The sequence below is a fragment of the Macaca thibetana genome, chromosome 11 (assembly GCF_024542745.1).
Source record: "Macaca thibetana thibetana isolate TM-01 chromosome 11, ASM2454274v1, whole genome shotgun sequence".
NCBI lineage: Eukaryota > Metazoa > Chordata > Mammalia > Primates > Cercopithecidae > Macaca > Macaca thibetana.
The window spans coordinates 103066992-103084256 of NC_065588.1; the positions used below are offsets into that span (position 1 = coordinate 103066992).

A 17265-nucleotide genomic window follows, 5' to 3' on the forward strand; every position below is an offset into this window, starting at 1 on the left:
GTCCTTTAGCACAATCAGTTAGAACCAGGAATTTATTTAAAATACAGATATATGATTGATGTCAGTGCTAGAGAGAAGTTTTAATGGAAACATTGTTTCTAGCTCTCCACTGAACATTCCTACCTGGTTGTCATGTAGGCACCTCAAGCTCTTCAGGTCCTAAAATATATCAGCATCTCCCCACCAAATCTCCATCTGCTGTGTCCTGGTCCCATTGAATAGAGTCACCATCCACTTGGTCATCTGAGCTGAAACAACAGGAACTCTCTACTTACTACTGTCCTTCTCCAACCCCTTTTCCTCCCAGTGAGTGGTGAGATCTACCTCAGAAATATTGCCTTTTCTTCCCACAACCTCAGACTTAATCCAGCTCTCTGTCTCCTCCCCCACACACTATTGTGATGACTCCCCCAATGACTTGTCTATCTGCCACTAATTCCAAAGTGTCTATCATGCTGCTGCCAGAGATACTTTCTTATAAAACAAACGTAATCAAACACTCTTTACAGAGTGAAATCGAAGCTCCTTATTTTGGCATTTAAGACGTTGTTTACTATTGCATCCCAAACTACCCTTGCAGGCTTACCTGCTGCCCCTCCTTCATTGAACCTCACCATTCCCCAAACACTGGGCCTTTTCCCGGCTTCATGAGACCCCAGAGATACAAAAGATGAGCTGACACAACCAAAAAGGTCTAAAAGATACAGAATCACACACGTCAGTGGGACCATTCGGAGCTCTTTACAGTCTCCTTTATCTGAAACGCTCTGTGCCCGTCTGCCTAGTACAGGGCCACTCACTGACACCTTATTTGGCAGTGCCCTCCCCAGGCAGCCTGGTCAGTGCTTCATCTCAGGAGCTGCCACACTTCTTTGTTCATAATTCTCTTACAGCATTTACCTCATTCTGCTCGAAATGACTTTTGCATATATTTGCTCCTCAAAGGCAGCAGCTGTACCTGGTCTTCCGTTCTTCCCAGTATATGACATAGTTCCTGTCACATAGTCATTGAACAGGTGTTGAAGATGTGAACTCAGTGTGCTCCTCCACTGCAGTTAGGGCGATTAATCCAGATGCGGTGGGCTGCAAAGATCACTGGACTGGGATTCAGGAGACCCATGTCCCAGGTCCAGCTCTACAACTAGATATGTGACCTTGGATGAGTCATTCAGTCTCCTTTATTAAAGAAGGGGGTTGGACTTAATGATCTCTAAGGCCCCTTCCAACTTTAAGTTCTATGATTCTGACCCCATTTCTTGGATTGGGAAACACATTTCCTCCCTCATAATGTTCAGGAGCCTCAACTTAGCCTGTCAGACGTTCACATTTCCCAAACAAAGTTTTCAAACACTTCGAAGTTGTCTACTGGAGCTAGCCAGAGCTCTTCATCAGGCTCCTGTTTTCTTATCCATTGACCACTGAGCTGTTCTCACTCCTCCCCAGGAGGCTTCACTGTGTCTGTAACACCGTTACACTACTGTGTGACTGCCCCTTCCCAGGAGGCTTCACTGTGTCTGTAACACCGTTACACTACTGTGTGACTGCCCCTCCCCAGGAGGCTTCACTGTGTCTGCAACACCGTTACACTACCGTGTGACTGCCCCTCCCCAGGAGGGAGCCCTTCTTTCTCCTAGCCTAAGGGACAACTGTGAGGAGGGAGTCATTTCCCTTCCATGCAAATCTCAGCAACATTCTAGCTGCTGCCATGTGGGGTTTTGGTTATGGACATGTTTTTGGGGGGTGATGCCCATTTCTGTGATAAATAAGTTTTAAGCAGTTCATAGGGGCTCTTCAAGGCCGCTCCTAAGTACACTGCTGACCTTTTTAGGGATGGGAGGACTGGAGTTAGCAACTCAACAGGTACATTCACCATAATCTCCATGTAATAAATAAAAGCCTATGAAAAGATTAAATAAATCTTTCCTAATGCTTTTTGATTGGCTTAATCAATAATTAATCATCTTTAGATGAGGCTGTAACTTGTGGAGTAGATATAATTGGATTAGCTGAAAAGCGGCCATTGGGGAGCTTTGAAGAGATTAAAATGGCTGTCAATCCCATAATTAAACTGCCACAAACAAAAGCAATGGTGTTTTTTAAAAAGGAGGAGGAGGAGGAAAGAAAGAGTGAAAGAGAGAGAGAGAAGGAAAGAAAAGTCGGGGAGAGAGTTGGGGAAGGCCAACTAATTTGAAATGAATCAACAAGTACTTACGTATCACTTAGAGATTGAGGCAAAATCAAAACCGATAGATTTATTCCATTGAATGAAGTGTATGCATATCAAATCAGCCGTTTAATTGTATGCTCCAACCACTGGAGCAGGTGAAATTTTGATAGCTTCAACTTCTCTAAAACAAAACCAATCCACAAACGGAAAAAAAAGAAAAGTTAATTATTCAAAACAGAAGAGACCTGCTCCTTGTCCTGAGCCCATTTAGACCTTGACTTTTCATACTTTTAATTGGCTTAGTAGGTTTGGCCTGTGTGAATGAAGTCTTTTATCTCCTCTTTTTCTTTCCATGCCCCTTTCATCTTTCCTATTACAAACACACAGAGAGAGCTGAAGGGAAAATACTTTGGTTTTTAAAGACTTTTCTTTTTAAAAGGTTGTGGATTTGGGCGAGGGGGAGGGGTGTGTGTGTGATGCTGGTGAATACTTTTTTTCTCTCTCTCTTTTATCTCTTTTTCTAGAGAGGAGTTGCTTAAACCAATGGGACTAAAACCTGATGGGACAATAACGCCTTTGGAGGAAGCACTCAACCAGTATTCTGTCATCGAAGAGACCAGCTCTGACACAGACTAAAAGCATCACCTGCTCAACTCTCAATATTGCTTTATCAGCATCTTTTCTCTGTAGCTCCAGGGGAATCTTTTCTCTAAAACATTTATGCCCTTGCTTTGGCTAGAAACACATTAACTGGTTTACTCATTGAGAATCCAGCATATTTAAGAGGTGACCCTGTGTTTTTGCGATATTGAGGTATTCATACAGAGCTGCAGTTAGACAGGGTTACAGGGGCTAGAAGCAGAAAAAAATTCCATTTCATCAGGATGGAATTGAAGGATTTTATTCTACAAAGCGGCCCTGGTTGAATCTGGCAATTCTTTTTGCCAAGCCTCTTAGCAGAAGATTTAGCCATGTCCTTCCCCTCACTTGTGTGAGTGGCCCCTTCTGAATCTCTCCAGCAGCCAGAGGCACATGAGAAACAGAATGAGCTGGTAAATAAAGCCTTGGGCAATCGACTTCTTAGATCAGAACTCACCAAATGGAAGCCTAGCAGCTGCTCCATAAACCTAGCCCCATTCTTCATATCAATTTTGTATAAATATATGGAAACACACACACAGCCTCAGACTTACAAACTGATTATACTCTAAAAGTTTGTATGTCACTTAGCTAAAACTTCAGAATACATTTCTCCCTATAAAGAGTTATAAATGATGGTTTAGTTCTCAGGCAGCTACAAATGCCTATTTATTCCCTAATGTACCTGAACACTAGTACCATAGAACTGAACCACCATCTGTATCAGTGCATGGGGAGTGTGCATTCTGAGGTCTAACCCGGGGTGCCAGGAACACACACATCCTCCATCCCAGCAGAGAGAATGGGGACTCCCTGAGTAATGGGAGTTCTTTCGTGGCCTCTGCTTGGGGTGGGGGAGTCAGCAGCACCCATTTGTACATATAGGTCATTCATACATCACGTTTTAAATTGGGAACTGTGTGTGTGCTGGTGTGTGTGTGTGTTCTACGTTTCTACCATATGTGATCAGTTTAATAGTAACTTTATTTATTTAAGAAAAAGAAACACAATTAGTTACTGTTAAACTGATAAAGGCTGTTTATTTTTACTTTTAGAATTGGTCCTATGGAGAAGGAGAAAGTGAGTCATGCACTAGACAGTGGGCCTAGCTCATCAGGGGCTAAAGTTGAAAAGGGGTTGGTTTCCTGTATATATATGTATGTATATACACACGTACATACATTCATATATATACATATATACATAATGTGCTTAACCACTGCCTTTTAAAACTTTAAATAAAACATTGGGGTTGATTCAATTTGGCCATCTGTGTGTGTTTCTTTATAGATACATGGGCTAAACAATACTATTTCACAGTTTATGCTTTTTAAAGTGCTTTTACATCCATTGTCCCACTTCTAATAGCCTTTTTAAGGACAGGTAAAGTACATGGAGTATTATGAAAAGGTCATTTATCCAGAAGTTACCTCTCTGGCAAAGCAAAAAACTCGGGAATGGAGTTGTAAAAGGCCTTTCAGCTGCCAGAAGAGATGTCACAAAGCTTCTTGCGACTTACTTGTGGGGGAGATCTTCAGGAATATCACTCTTAGACTTTGAACTGAAATTTGCATACGCTTCCAACATGTTTTGTTAGCTGGCTTTGAAGCTCACAAAAAATGGCAAAGAAAGAGGCTGCTAGATTGAAGGCAGGCATACTGAAAGAAGAAAAAGGCCAACTGAAAACCAGATAGATGAGAAGAATAAAACTTCAAGACGTAGCAAATCTGGGACTATCTCCTTACCAAAGGATACTCTAGTTGGCCCCGAAAATGTGTGTATTAACAATATGGCCCATAGACTAAATCTCATATTGGTGACCCTGAGTTTTTTTTAAAAGAAGAAATTAAATCCAGAATGCTTTATAAAAGGCTAGGAAGAAGGCAATACATGTTAGAATTTCATCCAAAATATTTGAGGAAAGGTGAGTGACCCAGGTTTTAACCAACAGCAAAAGAAATGGGCAATTCATAATTTTAGATTAAGTGAAAAAAAGTTTAGAAAAAATTCAAGTATTTTTGTTATTTCATTCTACAAATGCATTTTTAAAGTATTTTTATAATTTCTATAATCAAATAGCTTTGGCATGCATGTCAGCTTAACGAACTGAAGATGTGTTTAATGAAATGCCATCTTACCAGCTTTCTTTATGCAGAGTAAGTGTTTGAACAGTCCTGTTTCAGTAGCTGTGCTCTTCTGCTTTCAGTGAATTCTGTTTCATTTTGCATTTCTCTGCATTGGGCACCAAGCTTTGTTTTTAAAAAGAGAGAATTTGCGGGGAAGAAGATGAGTGTCTTCATCTGGCACACGGAAAAAGAACTAATATCTATTAAGTGCTTACTACATGCTGGGCTTTTTATGTATGTTATCTCGTGTAACCTCACCTTATCGCATATGAAAGATCCTCTCCAGAAAGCTTGTGAAAGTTACCCCACATCACAGCAAGGAAGAGTCCAACCCTGGTGGCCTGATTCCCAGCACCGCTCCTTCCTTTTCCCCACAGCACACCTGGGCCCACACTGTGCCTCCTTAGGGCTCTGAAATGCTGGGAACAGAGTGGGGTGAGGAGGGTGGTCATTCTCAGGCCATTTTAAGCAATAACTATTTCAACAGAACTAGTTTAAAGAAGTTTTTAAGCAGGGAAGTGACCTGGAGTGGAAGTATGAGTGGGAAACTTGTGTGGTCAGCACTGGATTTCCAATGAAGACCTGGAATCCCTTAGGATAGGCCAGGGACCAAGGCTGCAGACTGGCCCCTCTGCCCACAACTCTCCTGACCTTGGAAGCAGGGTACGGAGGTGTGCGTCCTAAAATAAAGCACTGGAGCTGCTGCTACAGAGGAAGCATCACCAGATATTGTAACCCTTTCGGATGCCCAGTAGTCCTGGGAGGCAGGCAGGGCAGGTGTTATTATCTCTCCTTAATAAATGAGGACACAGACTGAGGCAGTACTAGTGACTCTAAACACCCCCTTAGTGCCACATCAGTCTCGCCACCTCCCAGGACTAGGTGTCACGTGTCTTGACCTCTTCCCCTCTGATTATAAAAGTAATATATGTTCATTGTGGAAAGTTTGGAAAATGCAGAAAATTAATAATTTACCCCAAATCCCACCAAACTGAGATCATCACTGTTAATGTTTTAGTGTATTTCCTTCCTGTATTTTTTCTATGCATATATAATTTATTTTACTACAAGATTGGGATCATGCTGTATTTACAGATTTGTATCCTGCTTTCTTTAACATATTGTGAGCATTTTCCCATGTCAATAAATATTCTTCAAAAAGTAATGGCTATATGATATTCCATTATGTGAATTGTGGCAGACGCTGCTAGTTTCCTTCCCAATATTCTTTCTAACAGAAGACATCATGACCACCACACCCATCAAAAAAAAAAAAAAATTTCAAAAGGTGGTGCCTGCTGGCTTTCTAGAAGGCAGCGTGAGTTGTTAGTGCTGAAGAGCAGCAGGAACTAGGGGTGGCACCAGGAGGAGCAGACTTGCTCTGCTGGACAGCACCAGTCTCACGGAAGCCTCAGCAGCACAAGTCAGAACAGCTAGAGTAAGTGCCCAGATAACTAGTTTTTGTCAAGAAGAGTTATTTGAAGGGAGCAAGAGTGCCAGGTGACTTAGAAAAGTGCATTAAAAAAAGACATCAACCATGTTTAGTGTTTAGTCAGTTATTGGCATTAATTTTTTTTGGAGATATTCCCTGCAGTTTCAGAAGTGGAGAGCACACAGGGATGGGGAGTGATGTGTGACTCTCAGGAAAAGCAAAGTAACACGTGTCAATAGTTGTGTGATAAGCACAATATGGAGAACAAAGTGTTCAAGGAACAAATCACAGGTGAGGAAGGGAGGTATTTGTAGCAACTATGAGAAGGTTTAAGGAGAGGGAGAGGTTTCTACAGAAGACTTTAAAGTGATGTGACTCTGATGCACTGTGTTGAGTCTCTGCACCAGGTCTAAGAAACATCAAAGAGTATCAGAGCAGCCTTTCTTAAAGCACAGGGGACTGGAGATAGTGAAGCCTACATGCCCTGAATTGTAGACAATGAACATAATCCCCCGTGCGTCTAGAACGGTGTAAGCAATGTAACATTCTGAGTACTGAGAAAATAGTCACTCCAGTCGCTTTCTGTGTTCTGAGGTCCAGATGAACCCTGGTTGAGAAAGGCTGTTCTAAGAGAAAAGATCAAAATTATTCTCCATGGCTTCTGGAGTCAGATTTGCATTTTCTTTTAGTGCAGCACAGTGAAGATCCTAAGCCCCACCCTGCAGCGATATCCAGATCTCAGAGACCTCTACCTTTTCTGCACTGAACTTCACAATAAGAGCTGCAAATATTTGTTGAGCAATCACTGTGCCACGCACATGAAGTTAGACTGTGCACTAACATGCACTAATATGCACAGCCTAACTTCATAACAATCTTGAGAAGTAAGCACTGTTATAATAGCTTCCATCCACCTTTCAGACATAAAGGTGTTAAGCACTGTGTGCAAGCACACAGCCCTCTCTATTTGCTTATCAGTTGATACACATAGCAAAATTTGAACTCAAGCCTGATGCCAGAGTCCATATAAATACTATGGGACCATATAAATACTATGGGAAAAACAGAATCGGGAAAGCAACACATTTTTCTTACTTCATTTCCATATCTCACACATTTCTTATCTAGCTCCAATTTGGGAACTAGTCTCAAACCTATACTCCCCAGCACACCAATCCATATCAATTTGTTCAATTAACATTGATCGAGCATCGACTATGTCCCGGGTACTCGTCAGTGTGCTGGGGTGTACAAACATAACTGACAGGTCCTGTCCCCTAAGTGCCCACAGTGTACGAAGTCCAGAACCAAAGTCTTTTGCTAAATGTTACAGGATGCTGGGCTGAGGTGTGGCTAATGCTGGCCAGGAGGATCGCAGGGGTGAGTAACAAAGTTCTGTAGGTAACATACACATTTTCCATCTACTAGAAAAAGGCTGTTGCTACCAAAGAACTGGGTCAAACCCAAGCTCCTGGGCAAAAGGTTTACAGAACACAAGTTGTTGAGTGTGATGGAAACAGCTATCCCATGCCTCATGGCTGGACACATGAGCAGCAGCCTTTCGGACATGAAAAGGACCCCACCAGGAAGAGCACTCTGGCTGCCGTACAGAGAATGGATTGGTGAAGGGACAGACAGAAGAGACCAGACAGAAAGCTGTTGCCTCTACATGGGAGGGGCAAGTAGGGCCTGGACTAGAACACTGGCAGTAGATGTAAAGAAGGGAATGGATTCAAGAAATATTTCAAAGATAAAAGAAGCACACTTAGATCTTGGAGACAGGCAAGAAAGAGCTCATTTAACTCATGGGAATGAGAATGTTCAGAGAAAAGATCATCTGAACCATTGGCTCCCAACCTGTGAACTAAACAACTCTGGGTTTGGGAGCAGGACAGTGGGGCTGAGAGTTATTTCAAGGAGTCTGCAAATGTGTATGGTCAGTAAGCATCATTTATATACCAAATAATGCCTTGGACATGCAAGGACTCCTATTATACAAATACTTTATATATACATATTGACATGATAAAAGCTCATTTGTATAAGTTACTACTGCATTCTTAGTATCCTTTTGCCCATCTGTATTTTCTCAGTTAAAACATGATAAGCCACTATTATGCGAAAGGAGACCCTGGAAAGTTCAGGCTTTAGAAAAAGAAATTCTCATAATTTAAAAAACGTAACTCTTAGTAACAAGTATCAGAAACTCAAAATGCACTTGCTTAGTAATGGAAGAACATGCATCTTTTGTAAAGAAAAGAGGAGATTAGCAACCAAGCTGTGGAAAGAATGGAGCGGGGTCGTAGGCACAGCTGAGACCTGAGTCTTACTACAGGAGGAGATAAAGGGATTTATCAAATCCATGCTCAGTGATGTCATGATGGGAACTTGAAGTCAACTGTGGTGGTAATGTTGACACCATGTGAATCAGCAAACACCACAAATTAGAGCTTGTATTCCCCTGGAGAGCCAATTAAACATTTACCAGCAGTCACTGTAATATACGCTGCAGAACCCCAGAATGGCTTAGGAATCAGAGATACCAGTAACATCTTCAAATAAGGGTGTGGGTGGGCTTTAAAAACAGGCAAATTCCACACTCCCACCGGCCCCTTCCACACACACTCGCAAGCGTGTGCATACAACCAGGTGACTCCTAACCCACCTCCCCAGCATAAGCCAGGAGTTTCCCTGAGGAAGTTAATTCAAAAGGCTCTAGACCCCTGGACTCAGGCATAGAAGAAGACAGGGGTAGCTTACTGAAAACAAAAGAATCTGGTAAGAGACCTCACATTGAAGCACTGGATCTTCAGCCTCCTTCCCTAGTCAGCTCTAAGAATACTGGCAGCCAGGACTCTTCTAGCTGAGAAAACTGACCCAAAAGAAGAGATACAGACACTGAATATTAGGAATCCTCCAATGAAATGCCCAGATCCTAGCCTTTTCACAGTCACTGAAGCCACCATTCATTCATTCATTCATTCAACAAATACACACTGAGTGCTAATATCCCAAGCACTGCAGCAGGTGCAAAAGACACAACCACGAACAAAACAAAGACCCCAACCTCACAGAGCTTTTATTCTTCTGGAGAAAGACAACAAATAAATCTAAACAGCATACTGTACTGTCACATCGAGTGATGATAAGTCCATTGGAAACAAAAGCAGAGTAAGGCCGAGGTGGAAATTTTATAAAGGGTCATCAGGGAAAGCCTCTCGGATAAATTGCTTTTTGAGCCGAGATCTGAAAGAAGTGGGAGGAAAAAGCCAAGTGAACACTTAAGGGATGTTCTCTCCAGGCAGAGGACACGGCAAGGGCAAAGGCCCTGAGGCAGCAATAATCCAGATATGACGGGAATGGCAGGGTGGCCAGTGCAGCTGGGACAAAAGAAGAAAGGAAGAAGGAGACAGGAGATGAGGTCAGAGAGACAGAATGAGTCCACATCACGCAGGCCTTGGAGAAGACACCATCAGCTCACCCAGAGCTCCCAATCAGGTTTTCCGTGTCTCACTTGTCCATGTGGAGGGACAGTCCACAGAGTCTAGACCTTTGAGGAAATCCTCTCGCATGAAAAACAGAGGCCAACACAAACCAAAAAACAGGGAGCCAAAGAAAACGTCTACGAAACCATGATTAATTATCATAGACTTCAGCTCTAAGAAAGGAGCAGAGCAAATAAGCAAGACCTAAAAATAAATAAACCTAGAGCTGAAGAAGGCAATTAAATAAAATAGAATTAACTGATAAGCAGTACACTGGGTAGTGGTTCATTTATTTTAAAGTGCAGTCATGAACCACATAATGACATTTCAGTTAACAACAGGCAGCACATATGCCCATGGCCCTATGAGATTATAATGGAGCTGAAAAATTCCTGCAGCCTAGGGACATTACAGCCATCGTATCATCGTGGCACAATGCATTACTCACGTGCTTGTGATGCTGCTGGTGTAAACAAACCTACTGTGCTGCCAGGCTATACAAGTATCACACTTAATTATGTACAGAAGGCTGGGTGCAGTGTCTCACACCTGTAATCCCAATACTTTGAGAGGCCAAGGAAGGAGGATTGCTTGAGGCCAGGAGTTCAAGGCCAATATAGTTCAAGACCTCCCACCTCAGCCTGCTGGATAGCTGGGACCACGAGTGTGTGCCACCATGCCTGGCTAATTTTTAAAAAATATTTTGTGGAGACAGGGTCTCACTATGTTGCCAGGCTGGAGTGCAGTGGCACAATCTCGGCTCACTGCAACCTCCACCTCCCAGGTTCAAGTGATTCTCCTGCCTCAGCCTCCTGAGCAGCTGGCACTGCAGGTGCACACCACCATGCCCAGCTAATTTTTGTATTTTTAGTAGAGATGGAGTTTCACCATATTGGCCAGGCTGGTCTTGAACTCCTGACCTCGTGATCTGTCTGCCTCGGCCTCCCAAAGTGCTAGGATTACAGGCGTGAGCCACTGTGCCCAGCCACAAAAAAAGTTTTTAAAAGTAAAAAAAAAAAAAAAAAAAGAAAAAAAAAAATTTAAAAATAGGAAAAAGCTTATAGAATAAGAACATAAAGGAAAATGTTTGTACAGCTGTACAACGTTATTTGTGCTTTAAGCTAAGTGTTATTACAAGAGTCACAAAGTTAAAAATTTTTTATAAAGTAAGTTACAGTAAGCTAAGGTTAATTTATTCTTGAAAAAAGAAAACATTTTTTAATGAATTTAGTATAGCCTAAGCGTGCAGTGTTTACAAAGCTTACAGGAGTGTGCAGTGCTGTCCAACGCCTTCCATTCACTCACCACTCACTCACTGACTCACCCACAGCAACTTCCAGTCCTGCTCAATCCATAGGAAGTGCCCTGTATAGGTGGACCATCTTTTATCTTTTATACTGTACTTTGTGCCTTTTCTATGCTTAGCCGCGTTTAGATACACAAATCTCTCCCGTTGTGTTACAATTGCCTACAGTATTCAGTACAGTCACATGCTGTACAGGTTTGTGTCCTAGGAGGAACAGGCTATGCCATCTAGCCTAGGTGTATAGCAGGCTAGACCATCCAGGTTTGTGTGAGTCCACTCTGTGATGTTCGTACAATGACGAAATCACCTAATGATAAGCTTCTTAGAACGCTTTCCTCTTGTTAAGGGCTGCCTGACTGTATACTTGAGTCTCAGAAAAACCGATACCATGCTGAGCTAGACACAGAGCATAAATATCACAAACATTGTGTGAAATTGGACAGTACCTGGGAGCACTCCAGCTCCAGGAGGGTCAGAAAACTGAAGCCAGAGTTTCAGGCTTCTTACGCTTCCTGTGTTTCCACTTTGCTTTCCTTTGTTTTTTATTTTTTATTTTTTAATTTTGTTTGTAGAAACAAGGCCTCCCTGTGTTGCCCAGGCTGGTCTCGAACTCCTGTGCTCAAGCAATCCTCCTGCCTCAGCCTCCTAATCCCTTATTTTTTAGTAAGATTTTTTTTTTTTTTTAAGTTCTCACCAGTCTTAACCATGTTTAGGAGAGCTGTGGAAGGGGAGTTTTTTCTAACTGGTACAAAACGGCCTGGAGTTTTTTCTAAGCTTGCACAAAAATGCTTGCTATCATCATAACCATCATCATTATCATCATCTTCATCATCATCATCATCAAACAAAGCCATAACAGTAGGAACTGAACTGTGAGAGCATGCTGAAGGTAGAACTCAGGAGAACAGAGGCCTCAGTACTATATTAGCAGCTCCATCCTCTGGAGAATCTTCTTTCAGAGTTAGATCTTAGAGATCCTCATTTATATTTTATTTGTAAAGTCCAGCCTTCCTTTTCATTACCCCTGCTACATCTGCAGCCTGTTACACCTTACACTTTTTTTAAAGTGTAAAAAGTGTTGCTTTCTCCAGTGCAAAGCAGGAGATAGACAGACTCTCAGGAAAGAAGAGGTATGTAATTATTACATGCATTATCTCAATACTTCCATGGATAGGTAAGGACCTTGTAACTGATGAGAAATTGAGGTGCATAGAGATAAAATCACTTGTTCAAAGTAAGCGAGCTAGAGTTGGCAGAACAGGGATTTCATAGTCATCTGTATGACCCTCAAATTATGTTTTTAGTTACTAGATCACACTGTCTTCAGAGATGATTTACAGTCAATTCTTAAGAAACCTGTGCTAAACAACTACTCTCTTTGATTTGGCAGGCTGGCGAGAAAGGAAGGAAGGGAGGAGAGGGAAGGGAGGGAAGGGAAGGGAGGGAAGGGGAGGGGAGGGAGGGGAGGGAAGGTGAGGGCAGGAAGAGGAGGGGAGGGGAGGGGAAGAAGAAGAGGGGAGGGGAGGAAGAGGAAGGTAGGTGAGGGAAGGTGAGGGTAGGAAGAGGAGGGGAGGGGAAGGGAGGGGAGGGAAGGAGAAAGGAGGGGAAGGGACAGAAGCCATCATCAACCAGTCTCCATTTCTCACCTGCAAGTTCTCAGGAATAATAAGAATAACAAAATGCAGTAAGTTACTCTGACAGTTGATGCACTAAGAGCGTTGTATGATTAATTTCATTTTAGTCCTCACAACAACCTTATGTCATCCCACTGGTTTTATTCCTAATGTACTGATGGGAAGTGGTGGCTGAGAAGCTTAGGTCACTTAACTACATAGCAGTAGATTTGGAATCAAAAGCAGATTGGCAGATTCTAAGCCATGCCCTCTACCTACCAAAGGACTCAGCACCCTGATCCAATATGCCTCTTCTTCATGCATCTCCATCTAGGGACACTTTCTAAGCATCCCTTGATACCATTTCTAGTTTTGAATCTGAATGTCTTGGAAATCTGTCTAGCCATCCATATAGCCCAGATAGCATATCCTGGGGCCCCACCTCCTGGTTCAGAATCAGTTTCATCAAATATTTTCCTTGACCATTGAACACCTGCCAGATTCACATCCCGCACATGAGCTCATTGACTGCCCACAGCAGTGTTGTGTGGTGGAAGTTTCTCCACTGTCATCCTCATTTCAGACTGGGGTCCTGTGGCTCGGAGAGGTTGTGTTCACGGAGCTAGAGCACTGGAAAGCCAGGACTTGAGTCCAGCTCTTTGGATTCCACGTCTCAATCCTTTGTATCATGTAGACAGCTGGTTCTCAGGAGTGGATAATCCAGCCCGCCTCATTCCAGTTGCGTTAGAAACTTGGTCCTATTTCCTGTGGCTCAAATCCTGTTCTCAAGCCCTACTTCCTTTCCCAGAGGCGGAGCCTGGTTCACACTATAAGAGGCGGTAACACAGGGGTGGGGGCTGCAGAGGAGTGGGTGGCAAGGGCACACCCTTTGACCATCAATCTGAATATGGCATGTTTCTTTCTGCTACCTCTAATCTCTCACCATAGTCCCAACAACCATCACATCCATTTATCTTCAAAATCATTGACACAGTGTCCCCTTTGGAAGAGCAACCACTTCCCTTGCCTACCCTACCAGCATATCTGTTCCACCCAGACCCTCCGCTCCTGGCCAGACCCAGCCAGCCCAGACACACACCAGGGAGCTGTCAGGCAGCCTTCCTCCTTTGGAATTTTTTCAGCAAACATGAGAGTTTCCTTCCCACCAGGGTTGGGAAAACCATCCCATCCTGAAAGACGGGACCACAGCCTCTTAGTCTTAATACTTGCTGAAACAGAAGTAAAAAGGGCTTCTTAGTATGGGGGCACCATTCTTGGCCTGGCAAACATTTCCCATGCTCTTCACCGTAGAGAGAGGAGGGAGTTGGAGACGGAGTGTGTGGGTTGGTAGGAGCTACCGCCTCCCTGTTTTTCTTGGTGTCAATTAGCGTAATTTAAAAGGCAAGGGGAAAAAACTGCTATCTATGTGACTGCTTTCGCTTTAAACTTGTCCGACTTTGGAGGCTGCTTATGGCCAAGTGACCCATATTTTAAAAACATTTACAATAAAATGATGTATTTTCTTTTTGTGCCATCAGCTTCCCTTATGAAAAGCAGAAATGCTTTAAAATTGTCCCTTTTTGTTAGCAGTAATGGCTGTGCTATATTTCAGCTCGTCCCCCTCGTGGGCATAGAAAGGGAAGGGTAATAAAGGGCACAGCTGTAGGCACTTTATGGCCTGCGTGGGGGGTGGGGCGGGGGGAAGGGGATGGAGGCAAGAAACAGATTGACTGTGTGTCAACAAATGCAGCTGGGAAAGAGAAAGCTCTTGAAGACCTCTGCAACTTAAAGTCCTGGATAAATGATGTTCCTATTTGGAAAGGAAAAAAAATGGAGGTGAAATTCAATAAAGGATGGCTGAAAAGAGAAGGGTTCCAAAGGCCTTTCTCTGCAGCTAGGCAGCTCCCAAGAGAAATGAGCAAAAGTGGCTATAGCCGACAGGGGTGGGGGTGGGAGGGGGGCTGCAGCCCAAAGAGGCAACAAAGGCCCATCCCGGCCAATGCATTACAACGCCAGGCTCGGCCAAGCTGGGCCCTGATGAGACCCGCCAAGTTGGGGGGTGGAAATGGTCGATTTGAAAGAAATGCCCCAGAAACTCTGACACAGTTATACTTCAGGGCATGCTCATGCCTTGCATTTGAGGAAGAAAAAGACAGAAAATAGATGACCCCTTAGGGCAGAGGCTGAGTCAGGTTATGATAGAAAAAAACATTGCTCTGGGGGTCAGGAGACTTAGATCCAGCCCCAACTCTGGCATTGACCAACTTTGTGAGGTAAGCGCGTCCACGAGCAGTGTCAGCCCTGGATTTGCAGGCCCTTGATTGGTGATGAAAACTTGCCCTCCCAGCGTCTCCCTGGAATCTCACCAACACCCTGGGAAGCAAGTTGGGATCCTTGGCCCCACAATCTGCACATAAGAAAACGAAGTCTCAAGGAGAGAAAGTGCTTGCCGAGGGTCACACAGATAACGAATAGAAGAGGCAGTGCTTACCTCCAGGAGAACCCCTTCCTTCCTTTTCCATTCCATTAGCCTTGGTGAATGGAGAGAGAAGCTTTCCTTTATGAGAACCCCATAGGGAAAGCCTCCAGGAAGAAGTAGCTGTGTCTTCTGGGGACCAGCACGTCCCACAGAGGTTGCTGGGTGCCAAATCTAGAGCAAATTATATCTGTTAGAAAGCAAGGAGAGGCCGGTGCGGTGGCTCATGCCTGTAATCCAAGCATTTTGGGAGGCTGAGGCAGGTGGATCATGAGGTCAAGAGATTGAGACCATCCTGGCCAACATGGTGAAACCCCGTCTCTACTAAAAATACAAAAATTAGCCGGGCATGGTGGTGGGCACCTGTAATCCCAGCTGCTCGGGAGGCTGAGGAAGGAGAATCCCTTGGACCCAGGAGGCGGAGGTTACAGTGAGCTGAGATCTTGTCACTGCCCTCCAGCCTGGGTGACAGAGTGAGACTCCACCTCAAAAAAAAAAAACAAACAAAAAACAAAAAACAAAAAAGCAAGGAGCAGAAACCTCACTCAGTCTAGCTTATATAACAAGCGAATCTCACAACACCTGGAAGCCCAGAGGGTTGGTCTAGCGGCTCCACGCTGGTAAGGAAGCATCGCTCTGCTCCTTCACTCCAAAGAGAACTTCACCCTGAAACTAGTAGCCAAATGGCAGAAGTTCCAAGCATAACATCCAGACATGACAACAGCCAAGAAGATCACCTTTCCCTGCAACTCCCTCTTAAGAGTAAGAAACCTTCCCAACAGACCACCTGAAGACTCTTTGGACAGAATTGGGTCAGCTGCCCGTTCCTGAACCAATTATCAAGGGGAGTGGGATTACCCTTAGTTAATAAAAGCCTTTACACGGAATCAGGGCTCAGGTCAGCTCTCCCCAAAGCCCATGGTGAGGAGTGGAGACGTGAGAAAATAGGAATCTGCTGGAAAGAAAGTTGTAGACACAAATTTTGGGTAGGCAACCAATAGTGACCACTGAACCAATGGCATCCACTAAAGAGGTTTGAGAAATACATGACTCTGACTATGTACCTGTTGGAATGGCTAAAATTAAAAAAAAAAGAAATGTGCCCCCAAAATGAGACAATGTATATTAAGTGCTTAGCATAACACCAGGCTCATGGTAAGCAATCAATAAATACTATCTGTTATTATTATTGTTATTATTATTCTTGAGATGGAGTTTCGCTCTTTGTTGCCCAGGCTGGAGTACAATGGCGCGATCTTGGCTCACCGCAACCTCCACCTCCCGGGTTCAAGTGATTCTCCTGCCTCAGCCTTCCTGAGTAGCTGGGATTACAGGCATGTGCCACCATGCCCGGCTAATTTTGTATTTTAGTAGAGATGGGGTTTCTCCATGTTGGCCAGGCTGATCTTGAACCCCCAATCTCAGGTGATCCGCCTGCCTCAAACTCCCAAAATGCTGGGATTACAGGCGTGAGCCACCGCACCCGGCCAAGAGTCTGCGCTTCTAACCAATCACAGGTGAAGGCAGTGATGCTGGTCTGCAGACCACACCTTGAGAAGCAAGGCTCTAGGTCTCAGGGAAGGCCATGAATCAGAGGAATTGGAGAGAAATGGGGGGGGGTTCTCACACAGGTGGTGGGAACAAATCTAGAGTGTAATGTTCCAAAACTGTTATGAAGACTGCATTTAAAGTTGGTGTCACTTAAGAAACATAGGTTACAGAATGGTTACCACATATTAGCAAGAATTAGACAAGACTGACTATACTGTTGTGATTAAAACAACAAACAAATATGTAGGGTGTTTTTAAAACACTCAATTGCTCTGCCGTCTTGTTAAATACATGGCCTTATGAGGTAGATTTTAGCATTATCCCCATTTTACAGAGACTTCAATAAATTTGCCCAAAGTCACCCAATCAGCATAAGTGACTAAAACTAGATTAGATTTCCAGCTTCTCTAACTCTACATTTTTTTCAGTCTTTCAAGCTTTTATTTAAGTGCAATGATCCAGGATAGATT

The 17265-nt window shown here is 43.6% G+C and overlaps 1 protein-coding gene across 5 annotated transcripts in view; it reads left to right on the forward strand.

Moving 5' to 3' along the window:
* Positions 1–4067, forward strand: part of RIC8B (RIC8 guanine nucleotide exchange factor B) — a 113590-nt gene extending 109523 nt beyond the window's left edge. For 4 of the 5 annotated variants that reach the window (XM_050748639.1, XM_050748645.1, XM_050748646.1 and 1 more), the window contains one exon: positions 2692–4067. In XM_050748639.1, the coding sequence (XP_050604596.1) occupies positions 2692–2803 (112 nt within the window). In that variant the 3' untranslated portion in view covers positions 2804–4067. The remainder of the gene's footprint in view (positions 1–2691) is intronic. The other variant, XM_050748641.1, reaches the window with a different exon arrangement.
* Positions 4068–17265: the final 13198 nt, after the last annotated feature.